This window comes from Varroa jacobsoni, unplaced genomic scaffold (assembly GCF_002532875.2).
Source record: "Varroa jacobsoni isolate VJ856 unplaced genomic scaffold, vjacob_1.0 scaffold_123, whole genome shotgun sequence".
Lineage (NCBI taxonomy): Eukaryota > Metazoa > Arthropoda > Arachnida > Mesostigmata > Varroidae > Varroa > Varroa jacobsoni.
This window is the reverse complement of record NW_019213025.1, coordinates 364638-377826: the sequence shown is the minus strand read 5'-3', so window position 1 is coordinate 377826 and position 13189 is coordinate 364638. Positions and strand designations below refer to the sequence as shown.

At 45.1% G+C, this 13189-nt stretch overlaps 1 protein-coding gene across 1 annotated transcript in view; it reads left to right on the top strand.

Annotated features, from left to right (window-relative positions):
- The first annotated feature begins 2061 nt into the window (after positions 1 to 2061).
- The window catches only part of exd (PBX homeobox extradenticle), a 316385-nt gene continuing 305257 nt past the window's right edge, over positions 2062 to 13189 (top strand). Inside the window, exons 1-2 of the mRNA XM_022845728.2 lie at positions 2062 to 3481; positions 4450 to 4523. Of these exons, the coding sequence (XP_022701463.1) occupies positions 3309 to 3481; positions 4450 to 4523 (247 nt within the window). The 5' untranslated portion in view covers positions 2062 to 3308. The remainder of the gene's footprint in view (positions 3482 to 4449; positions 4524 to 13189) is intronic.

The window sequence follows — 13189 nt, the reverse complement described above, 5'->3', positions numbered from 1 at the left end:
AGCTCGAATATAAAAAAAACCTAGAACTTATTTGGTTGTCAGGGGAATATTGATATTCACTCTAGTGATTCAGCTTGTTCATAACCTCGACATTATTATTATAAGGTATAATTTCATACTATCAGGTATTTATCCGGATCGTATCAGTTGTGTAGAAAATACTCGATTTTTTACGGTACTGTTTATAACTAAACAATTACGCCTGGACTTGAACAGTTTTCTGTTCACGACTTGTAGCATTAGCATATTGTAAAAGGTCACTACCGGCCATTACTGTGAAATAATCTATGTGCATTACGAGTCAATGCACCTCGTCTCGCAGGTAATGTTATAGCTAAATTGCCTTGGTTTTATTTACCACAAAGCCTAAGGATGTAGCCAGCACGACCTGACGCAAATCCATGTCATTATATGGATGTCTACACTACATTAAATAGTATAGGATAACTACATTAAATAAGTACGACATCTTAGAATTAGACTTTATCACATCAAGTGAGTATACCTCCCTACGAAACATACCTGGAACAAGGGTTTTTTTATGGTAGGTCGCACAGAATTTTCTATAATTGTCAAAGCTCGTTGTTTTGAAAAGTGATTTTTACGCCACTTAAACTTTAGAATGTATAAAAAGTGTATCTAGATCTTTTTTTTTTGTTTCACTCATTGAAACTTCCGCGCTATTTATTCAAAAGGAATATACTTCCTTATTATTATGATCATGTCATCCTGTGCAACAGGGATCATCGAAACAAAAATTAAATTACAGAGATTAGCTCAGCGTAATGGGAAATATACGATGATGCATGTGCGTCTAATGCAGTTCTGTGTAAGGCGCTTACTATATGTTAACTTATACAGTATGCTGGGCCATTAAGAGAGCGTCGTTCTGCGACCAGTAGCACTCTGCTATTATGACTTCAGTGTTAACGACCTTAGTGCGCGAGGTAGATCTAAAAATAAGCCTAGAAAAATACTACAGTTTGCAAATTCAGTCCAAAAAGGGAGAAGCTTTTATTATGTTCCAGTTTTCTCAATGATGTAGCTTCCTTACACGTTTGAAGATTAAGCCCATTCTTGGACTAGGAAATTCTTGAACTCCCGTATGATACTCCGGTTTTGTTACTCGTCAGAAAAAAGTATTATATCTAATATACTGCGCTAGGTTTTTCTTTTGTTGATTTTCTTTTGAGTGCAATAGTCTTTATTTTTTATATTTCTACGTATAGCAGAACTCTACTTATAGACGTAATTTTCTATCCCTACAGCTGCTATTTAGAAATAAGTTCATTTTAATACTTACGATCTCCTAGCCCTCCCGCACCCCCACGATACACCCCGTTCGCTTATCCAGCCGTACGCTGTTCGCTTATCCATCGACACGTCGCAATTTATGACAAGCGTCACTCAATGTTCGCGCTTATTTACCATCATCTCAGTTCAATGAAAGTAGCAGTACATTTTACGTCCTACTTCCAGGCCTGCCTCCCTCAATAAGCTCTATCTATAGTATACTCTCCGAGTCTGATGATGCCTGGCGTCGCTTGAAATTAATATCTAAACCTTCCTCTCATTGCCGCCCGTTTACTTTTCAGCGCCCCCGCCGTTAACAGCAGTGTTCGCTTCTGCCGGTGCGCCCCTTAGTAAAAGCGTTCCGTATCATCTCAGGCTCCTATTACCTCTCCAGGAGACAACTGAACGTCCGAGAGCCGACAAAGGAGGGGAGACGACCCGTACCGTTGTGCTGCTTTTCGTACGGTGTACTGCCGCTGCTTCTGGTACCGGCCGCTACTGCTGCTAGCATTCTCTTTCGGTGTTCTTTCGCTGTGTGCTGTGGTACCATGGCTCACAACAGGAGGTTCATCGGAACGTGCCACACCAGCACTCTTCCAGCGCTCTTCCAACACTTGCTGTGGTACGTCGCGTTAACTCCGCCTATTTAAATATGATTGGTGCGCGGCTCGCTGACGTCACAAGATGGCGGCCTGCGCGGGCTTCGGCCGCTAGACGGCGCGCGGAGCACCGTTGAGGGCGAGGGCAGGTTGTTGTGTGTTTGTTGGTGCTCAGTTAGAGTCGGGCGGGCGACTGAGCTGGTTCTGTGGCGTGCGAGCCGAGTGTCTGCGAGGCGATGTGCCGTCTGCCGTCAGCACGCGGCTAAGTTCGTCGCCAAAACCAAACCCCCGCAATGTCTGCGATGGATGTGCGACGCTGCCCTGGAGTCTGAGAACGACGTGCTCCCCAAGTGCAGGGCGCTACCCCCAACACAGTGTGAAATAGAAAAAAACGTGTGTGCGCGCAACGCCAAGCGGCCAAAGCCAGTGTTATTGTTCGATTTAATCAGGTCTTCTCAACAATCAGTCAACAACACGATAACAACAACAACAACAATTCGTTGGTCGTCATCAGTTGTGTTTTAGCATTAAACAACATAAGTCAGTGGCTGCTGCTCGAAACAAGCCAGCAAGACAGAGCTGCTGCTTTGGCAACAAGCTCGAATATTGTAGAAATAAATAAAAGAACGGGAAAAGTCGACATATATATATATACATATATATATATATATATATACATATATATATATATATATATACATATATATATATAAATTTGTTCTTTTGTTGATTGGAACGACAGAAGGAAAAAGTAAACAAAGGAAATTATCAAAATCAAAATTAGCGACGACCAAATTTCCACTTCTGATTGGCAATTCAGTGAAGGTGCATTGTTGTGGACGAACGACAACCGAGTAGAAGAATATATTCATATAAGAAAACAAGAAGCAATTGAGGAAAATTTTCAAATTACCATTTGCTGGTTTTTTCAGTGAGAAATAGTTTGTTGTTTGTCTCATCATCGAACGTCAACATCATTATTTGTATTGTCTTCGGTCATCGTCAACGTTGTGTTACTAGAAATAATACTTCAGCTAGCCACCACGACAACTATACTAAATCTATTATAAGAAAATCTACCGACAGCACTTCCAAGTACGAAACAAAAGAAATAGCTATAACTGCTGCCTTCGGTCGGCTCCGTGTTTGTAGAGCCAGTTCAAGCAACAGTAATAGTCAGCACAATACGACGTTATTCGAAAAAGCTTTTGTATCGATCTACTGCTGTCCGTTGTGTATTGTAGTAGTTGCTATCAATCAACAATTGAAAAATCGTCTCGAATAGTAATCATAACCGTAATACCAATCGTCATCATCATTGCTCAGCAGCAGTTCTTCGTGGTTTGTGAAGTGACAGCTAGTGTACTGTGTGAGTCGACGTGTGATCGTCGGCTGTGATTCACGTTGCTGGCGTTGATGGAAGGCGCCTCGGCGGACGGCCGAATCATGCACCCGGGCCACCTGGGCGCGTACGGGCCTCCGCTCGACGCCCCCGCGTCGGCCGACGGAGACCGTAAACATGATATTCAGGAGATACTCCAACAGATTATGAACATCACCGACCAGAGTCTAGACGAGGCCCAGGCAAGGTACGAAGCTTTACTGCTCAGATTCGTGAATCGTAAACTTCTCGTGTGCCCCCAGAGCTAGTCAACTATTACGTTGTTGGCAGTGCCAAATGCTCGCGCGGGTGCCAAGTTTAGCGTTTTCGGCACGGTTTGACTGGCCTCGCCAGCCGTTCGCCGTCACTCTGTTAACATTCGAATTGGCGTTTAGCTACGACTCGTATCTTTGTTGTTCCCCCCTTTTCCCTCCTTTGCCAACGCTGTCGGTCCGTGGACGGACAGAGTTCGGTGTGAGCGTGCGGTGTGATTGTGTCCATTGATGGTGTCTAGGAATCATACGATGACGATGTCACTGACGTCTTACGTCAGTGCAGCTGTCCGTCGCCCGGCATCGGATCGAGTGACAACAGCCAATTGGTCAATAGAGTTTTGCTACAAAGTGCCCATAGTGCCAGCGAGATTTGTGAATTCTTCAACCATTCGAATGTTGTTGCCCCGTTGCCGAGTGACGGCCGCTAGCTGGCTGTATAGGCGCATTCCTCTGCGGCGCAGGTGTTTGTGGGGGCTCGGTTTGGTGGAAGTGTTTTTGGCCATCCTTCTTCTTTGTTTACCTACAATTTTATTTCTCTTTACTAGCCATTCTACTACATAGCCACTACAAAGTGTCATCTCTATTCTCCATTCATTAGCTGTGGTGTTGCGCGCTGGTGATTCACCGCAAAATCATGTGCGAAAAAAATTGTGCGACAGCCGACGACAACGAATTCCATTTCCCCGGAATCAGTGTGTTTGTATTGTTGTGTTCTGATGATGTTTTGGTTCTCCCTCTCGTTGTGTGTTGCTTTGGTATCTAGAAGTGTTCCACCGAGCTGGCCCCAATCCCAGTGTCGATATTTATGTGTGTGTGTGTGTGTATATGTGATTTCCTTCCCGGTGCTAGGCCTAAGTTCGATTCGCTCGATGTCTCATGTTGGGATTTTTGGCAATTTCAGGAAGCATACCCTGAACTGCCACAGGATGAAGCCGGCCTTGTTCAGCGTCCTCTGCGAAATCAAGGAGAAAACAGGTAAGATTTTCCGTACGAGTTCGTTTGTTTTGTTCGGCGTCGTCTGCTAGCCGTAAGTAGCCATGGGCGACGCCATCTTCTCTGTTTTGTTTTGGGCCTCTCTGGGAGGCGCGCGTTGGCCCGGTAGCGCGGCCAACCAATCCGCTGCCCAACCAAAAGACTGAACTATGATAATGCAACTGGCGGCATTCCCCGTGCTGCTGCTCTTCTAGTTATTCCAGCAGCAGGCAGAAAGCTTTTGCTGGCTAGTGTTTTTGAACACAGTACTGACAGCTGACAACTTGCGTCACGATGTACATATGAATGTGTTATATCTGATTGGCGCGCGGCGTTGCAGAGCATTTTAGCGCTCTATAGCTGACGTTGTCGACGATGTCGGTCGTCCACTCGGTGGCCATCACGCTAAGAGTAATAGCAGTGAATGGGACTGCCAAACGGTGTGCTACGCTGGTAACTTCTGCCTTCGTACGCAAATTTGTCGTCGGGCAAAAAAAGCGTGTCGCTGTAGTGGGTTGGCGGTAATGCTTGACGATTGAAGAAATAATGTTTAACGTGAAGGAGAAATAATGTTGGCAAGAAATAGACTTCGAGTTAGGGGGGGCAACGAACGTTTGATCGCGCGCTTTAGAGCTACCGGACGATCCAAAGCGCGCTTCACTCAAGTGTGCATATGTGTGCCTTCGTGTGTATAAGCAACTCATTTAACGACTGGGAGCCCAAGAGCGATAGAAGATTTATTCGGTAACGTCGTATCGGCGACGATACCGAGGGGTAGGCCACGTAACCGCTTCAATTTTGTTGCAAGATGCGCTTCGAAAGAAGAAGCAGCATAGTAGTAGCGAAGCAAGTGATCTTCAGATTTTTTTTTGTTAACAAAAACATTTCTTAAACTCATGAAATTTGAGAGGTACGTGAGACTATTTAAGAAATACGGAAAATGACCAAACAATTAATGGAGATGTTAGCAGTGACAACAATTATAACCCCCGTGCTCGCTCTTGAAATGATCAATGTAAGAATAACTCTGTTATTGCGGGTCAGGTTTGTCTTTCGTTAGTTTGGGTAGCTCGTTCAGGGTAGCGTTAAAGGGACTTTATGATACTCTGCGCTATTTCAGTGCCCATAGGATAACGATTACGTTGTGGCAAATATATTTCGTATAGAACTCGTATAAAAGTGTACTTTTCTCATCAATGCACCTCTATGTCCTGGCGTTATTTCCGCAGTATGCCTAACAGTAGTTTCAAACAAACCAGCACCATTCGTCCGAGTTATGCCCGTGTGACCACATCAAAAGGACGCTACCGTGTTTGTTAACACAATAGCGTGCCATAAACGCCGTGTCGAACCGATAGCTGACGGTGCACGATCGAACGTAGATAGTGGTCTTTGTTTTACGGACAAAATGACTAAATCCATTGTTAACATCAGCGATCACAGGGTTTACAGTTTGAACGATTTCAGTGATGGCTTGTCGTCGATCGTGCTTGTTGCGTTTTGCTTCGGCTGCCTATAAAAGTTTTCGAAGGAGAGATGACGGCAGCAATGAAGGCGCGCGCGTACAAGCAGTGTTCGCAGTGCTACTAGCCGAGCCAGGCCGGTAGACCGGTCGGTCAGTGTCTCATCGTAGCACCATGTCATCCTTTGTGTGTTGACATTGTCTTTGCGCGCACTCTTATGCTGCTCACTCTGTGCGTGGCGGGTTAACGGCGCCGCGGTAGTCGTTGCGGTCGACTGATTAATTGGCCATTTAGCCCTACTTAGAAAAGCAGATAGTCAACCAATCAGCTAGCGGCCGGCAAGCCGTCAAAGGCAGTAACACTACTAGGCAAAAAATAATCTGCAAGAACAACAACAGCGGACGCAGCAGCGGCTGAGCGATTCTATTCCATTTCATTCACGCTACAGAATGGTAACAGCGATGGTAGCAATGGAAGTGATATTTGTATGGCCGTGGTCTAAGTCCCTTAATACTGGTCTATATGGCAACGGCGCTCGTACTGTTGCCGCTGGCAGTTGAGGACGGTGACATCTAATCACAATGTGTCTATCTCTCTGAGCGACCGTCTGTGAATCGTGTATGTTTTTGTCTACCGACTAACAGGTTAGAATGACACGGCGTTTCCGAGCCGTTGCTGCCGGATTGACGCTGATAGACGCGCGCGCGCACTGCTGCTGCCCCCTCCGCCTCCGTCGCCGCTGCCGCCGCCGCCGCTGACGGTCGGTTGGACAGACGACGGATCGCCCCCGTCGCGAGATCAGGCAGAGAGGTGGAAAGCGGAAGACATTGAGTGCGTGAGAGATGATAGAAAAAAATCACAGAACAGACGGAGACATTCAGACGATGATAAGAACAACGAGACCGCTACCACTACGGCGGGCAAAGGGAGAACGGCCAGGTTACCCTTCCAATTGAAAGCTATTCGAATGTACCTGATGTAGGCGATGGCCTTATGACGGCCATGATGATGACTGAGAATGCAGTCGCAGCAGTAGAGACCGTTTTCTCTAATACCTTTTTCATATTGATTCAATCGAAAACATACCCATACGCGCACGCACGCACGCACGCTTGTGCATGGCCTGCTTCCAGTGTAGATTCACGACCGAACTGCATAAATGAAAACAGTTAATTAGCTAGTTAGAGAGCCAACTGTGAGCGAGATTAATGTTACTACTTCTCAAAAATCCGAATGGCGTACGGCTCTTATGAGTCGAAAATTATCAATTCGTCGAGCTAATTAAGAAGTATTATACACAGTTCCCTTGCTTGATGATGAGTATATGCCATAAAATGATTCTGTAGATGTGTGGCTATTATATTTTGGCGCTGGCTATATAGGAGTTATGAATGAAACCAGCTGAGCAGAGGATGATGACTCTTATGCCTATGTACCGTTCCCTTAATGGACAGATTTATGGTGAGCGTTTTTGACTTGCGTGTATCTCATTATACTTTGATGTGTATGAGGAAGGATGGAACCAAAAACTTTGCATCAGCTGTGACGAGCCGGCATTAAGTCGGCAGTTGTCCCGCGAATGCGCGAGAAATAAAAGCATTAACGAGGAAGCGCCTTTGTTTAGGACGAATTTGTGAGTGTCGTGTGAGGACAAGACAGGACCATCGGGTGTCTGATGCTCTTGTGTTGTTGCTCTTAGCGCTCAGAAGCTCCCGTACAGGGGTCTGTAGAAGACGCGAAAGGGCTGCTGTGTCATAAACTGTGCACTATTTCAAGCTAACGTGCGACTGTTAAACGATCAACCGAATATTTTACGCCCCTATGTATGTGTCGTATGATGTTCATGTTCCGGGGCTTTCTTCTATTTGTATTGTATTTCTAATTGTCGTCCTATCGTTCCCTAGCGCATTGTTGATGACGACTCGACATTTGTCCACTTGGCCTTGTCCTTCATCTAGGTAAACGCCACCGTCTTTACTAAGCAAATAGCACAGTCTGCGACCTATAGAGTGACAAGCCGACAGCTAGGTGCTAGCTCTCCGAATTGTAGACCCCTCTGCGATGTCGATAAAAGGAAGACCTATGTTTCAGTAATGTTACTCGTCCAAACTTACCCGGAGATCATTCTGCGTGTGAAAATTTACATGACGCGTAGGGTTGGGCATCTCATTTGACGGCAAGTCGTACTGGGAAAGCCTTCAAGCCGAGAATTGGGCTAACGCTAATAGACAAACAGACAACTAGAAAGAAAAACAAACCTGTTTTACGGTGTTAGTTGACCTTTAGTCAACTTGAGCTGATATGACTTCGTTGCTTTTTTGTTCAGTTTGGATGCGATGCTGTACTCCACGCCCAGTTCACCTGGAAAGTAGTCGATTCAGCTAGTGATAATGGTGTCCTATTTATTATTATTGCCCCCAAACGATACTGTAAGAATATAAGTGTCGATGTTTATCTACTGCTGTCGAAGCCGATACCAATTTTCTGACTCCGATAGAAACAATGACAGCGGCTTACGGAAGTCTGGAAGCGTGTCTTTATCATTATTGGCAGTAGCAAAACCGTAAGTAGAACACGACTACTATCAGTAGGAGCGCTACAGCCGTCACCGGCAGCGACATCATTGCTATGTACATTTCGCACTGCTACTGATCCACAGGATCCTTGACACCGCGTAAATTATTGAGTACTATATTGTTGAAATAGCAAGAGTTGACATTCTGTCATTCTTCGGCGTATACTTCTCTCCGGTGGCTTTAAAACAATGGAGTGCCATAAACTAGCGGGGATAGAGCTGTTCGTACCTGCTACTCGATTTCGACTTATCGGTAGGAGCATTATTGTTGTTGGTAAGGGCATAGGCTTGACTACGAGTGCCTCAAACAGCACGAGAACGAACATAGAATGCTAGCACATTTTCTCATCCTTACAACCATCATGCATAATCGTGCCTGTACGTATGTACCTGTTTCTAGAATATCTGTGTGTACATATTTATGTGATGTGCCTACGTAATCACATAATTGGCAGAGGAGCGATCCAGGGGGTGCGGTGGTGATATAGGCAATGTCTTCGAAATTAGAAGGGCAAGATACAGAAAACGAGGAGTGAGCTGCGGTCCGGTGGCTTTAACACTAGCAGCAGACGCCCATAGAGGAGGCTTGTCTATTGGGCAGTCAGTGAATGCACTGCATATACATCTATATACGCACACACGCACACATACCGATGTACAGAGACAACCACGTATAGTTGCATAGCCACACTCTAGTCTAAATGAAGAGATAATGGCATCGATCACAATAATGCCCTGGAATTTAGCAGTGCTTCGCCTTGTTTCGAGCTTTGTCTTCCTCTTTATTGCTTGGTGATGATTATGATGGGAATGACTATAATGTTGACGCGATAAAGCTGCCGCTGATGTTAATATTAGCGGTAATGCTGTTCAATGCCGTAGCCATCGTTTGTTGCTCTGCGTTTTTCGACCATAGACGTTATTGCTATTGTTGATTCGGACGGGGAGGTCATGAACCGCAGACAGGGCTGCTATCGTATCGTCGTCTTTTCAGTGGCGATCGACGTTGACGAGGCTCGAGCGACAGACGGATTGACGAAGCGATCGTGATGATGGCAAGTGACGGTCAAAACCTGTGTTATTGTTGTTGCTGCTGCTTTTTTCAATTCAGCCGTCATCTTCGTGGATGCGTTGTCTCGTCGGCGTGTTCAGGCAACGACCAGTTCTCAGAGCGATAGGCGCTCCTGTGCTCGAGTCAATTCGACGCGTTCTGTGTTCTGGTCACCCAATCATCCGCCGTTGGCGTCGCACTCGCTTAGCGGTGTCGCTTCCTCGTGGCTTACAATGACGTTGTGGTAAAGCAGTGGGGTTTTATTATGTACGTTTGCTGACTTTCAAGTTATACGAGCTAAAGAGACTCCTATGAAATGTACTGGAATGCGTCAGCTGCTAGTCAAATGCGGACGATATATTTGTAAATACGACAGTAATATGAGGAGTGTGATCGAGACGTAGGGACTCGTTATATTGGTTAGTAGCGTATGTGCTTTTCTCTATGTGGGTGTGTGCGCCCATACCCATTCCATTGACAAAGCTATCGATATGGGCGCAGTTATTTGTATATTGCGTAATGGTTGCATAGCAGAGGCAATGGATCAGCCACGGCAACCGGTGGTGGAAAGACGTTCTTAGTAACACAAGGTCGAATCTGAACTCGGCGTACGTTGTCCAAAACTAAGGTCAGGAAACGAACGAAAAAGCATTATAAAACCGAGCAATGCCGTGGTACTTCGAAAGGATTCGATGATACGTTCTGGTGTTGTGATATAGTTGAAGTGCTCATATTGGGTTACCTTTCTATTGGCTATGCACCAACCTTACGTTTGTATCAGTCCGTGCGTATCTGTATGTGTGCGGTTGGTAAATACGAGTCAAGTTAAAGATGATAGAAGAGATTATTACTATGTTGAGAACAGTTTGTTGCTACCATAATTGCTGTTTTTTCTGGCATCTGCTGCTGCTGCTACTTTTGCAATTATTGTGCCGATTCGCACCAGCCTCTCCTTCGCTGTCTGTTTGTCTAGACGTTTTACCACTTAGCTTTAGCCCGCTGACGATGGTGCAGCTATGGTGGTAATGCCCGATGACTTTATAAACCCAACGTCGACGAAGATGTCTCTGTTCGCAGATGTCCGTTTGCTGGTTGCTGTATAATCATAGTACAAGTAGTAATGGTCGAAGTGGTCCTTCTTCAGAGGATGCTAATTCTGTCTTCTTTCTCTCCATGTTTCTTGCATCATCGTTGTCGCCGTTGTCGTTGTCGTCGTCGTAGTCATGAAAAGATGAAGTCGTTGCTGAACGATGACATTGGAGAAGCAGAATTAGATGGCCCATGGTGACTGGAGCCGCTCGAAACGTCGTTCTTGTCGGAGCAAAAGTCACAGATTGAGGTGGTGGCGATGGTCCGACGAGAAACAACGTGTTTGAAGTTCTGTACGAGCTGCAGAGGTAGTAGTAAAGTCGTGGAAATGACTATAAGGATGGAACAGTAAAACAATGACGAGAAGAGCCAGATGAACTGGTAGCCATAAACTGTTCTTTGGATGGATGAATAGATGATCTCGTAGTAGCCGCTCTATGACATGACAGGCGAGCATTTTTACGCTGTATAAAGGAGTGTGATGGGTTGATTGCTTCGGACTAGCACACACCCACAATATAAAAACACACAGACACAGCCAAAAAAACGAAAAAGACCTAAAGACTGTTAACCGCGAAGAGTTTTTCGGTCCTTAATGTGGCGCGAGCACTAGCCGGTTTGTAAGAGAAACAAAAACAATGCAATGCACAACGCGTCCCGTTTCCCTAATTTCATCTGTACGTGCAGTACTTTTATAGTGCGCTGTACTTCCTCGAATCTAGCTCTTCTGACCGCGCGCTTGATTTCAATATCTTGTTGCGTCAGGGCCTGCGTGGCCACGCTTATGTTACACTTGTGGTACCGATAGCTAATGGCTCTTGTTGAACAATGTCCAGTACGTAGTGTATGTGTTCTATAACGATTATCATTACTTTATTATAGTAAAACTGAGTGGGGAAGCGAGGCAGCCATCTTTAAATTCAATTTGTTTTATGCCGATTTAACATAATAATATGCTAACGATGCCTGCTGTCTCCAGTGCCCCAATCTGTCTTAAAGTATCATACCATGCGCTCGCTGTTTGGGTTCAACGTCATTGGTAATGGCTCAGATGTAAGGAAATCTGCATATATTTGTCCCTTTTGAGTATCTTGTCCGCTTCACCTGCTCCTACGGCCGCCTACGCAAAGTAACTGATCCGTCGGTTTACTTGCCGCAGTTTAATAGGCTTGTAACACTATCGTTCGCCATCGTAAAAATGGCTTGCTCGGATGATGGTTAACACCGTGAGCGAAATCGTACAGGTAAATATTGCTAACACTGTCGAACAGCGGCGTCTGCGTATCTGATTGTACACATTTGTGACCTGAGAACTTCGAAATGAAAGTCCCGATCCGACAGACGTCGCGCAGGGTGGCCAGTATCCAGGACGGGCGGGATGCTTTCGGAGCAAAAATGAAAAATATGAGAAATCAATCTTCCTTTCGGAGAAATCGCGTTTGTGGTGCGCTTTGCAGGATGTGGCTGACTTTGTCCGGCCGTTTGACTGTGTAAAACACTTGTATTACTAATGAACTTTTGCGTTGAATTCACTCCTCTGGTTGGATTACTATTATAAACGGAGACGTTTTTCGTACTAAGTAAATTATTGGCGCATCGGGATTATGTTTGAGCGATACCACTACCCCTCACACGTGAACGGCGTCAAAAATTATTGCAAGCATTTGTCTCGTGTCGGATTGAACGAGACATAAAGAAAAACAAATGAATACAAAAGCCGTCATTAGGTAACTTTTAATCGTTGCTTCATCTTGGTCGGGTGCTTAGTCGCCGTCTCGTAACGGGCCGTTATACTTTTGCCGTTCATTCCGTTTCATAGCGTCTCGTTACGTTCATCTTCATCGTTGATAATCAAAGGCGCACTGCTACGCGTGTAATATCTCGTATGCTGTGAAAGTGTCGAGTCGAGATATGAAAGCACGAAGTGAACATGCTTCAGATAAGGACTGATAAGGTGCTGGCAGGTGTATCTTGGTTTACAGAAAAGATTTCCTAGCGGTGTTTTAAACCGCTATTGTTTATAATATGGATCAATAATACTTGCAATAATAATATGGAAAAATAATGCTTTCAAACATGCCACCCTTGTTTCTTTTCTGACGACTATTTTTTCTTAACTATAGCAAGTCAACAGCGGGATCGTTTGCGTCTCTATTTAACTTTCTGTCGCACCTCGCACTAGTTATGAGTTCGCGTGTGGAACAATATAGAAAAACTGATCAAATGAATGAAACAGTTTATGTAACAGACATGGACTGGCCAGTGAACGATCGGCTTATCTAGCAACCAAAGTAACGGCGCTGACAAATTAATACAATCTGAGCAATTAATTTAGTATCGTCATAGTTACAATAAGGCTCAGCGGAACCAGAAACGCGACCACTTTTTTCTGCTGATAAGACATACTAGTCCTTCCTAGTGCCCGTCGTCACTGGAAGTGCGTATCGTGAACTGATAAAGAAACAGAATCAAAATGAAATAGAAAGGATAA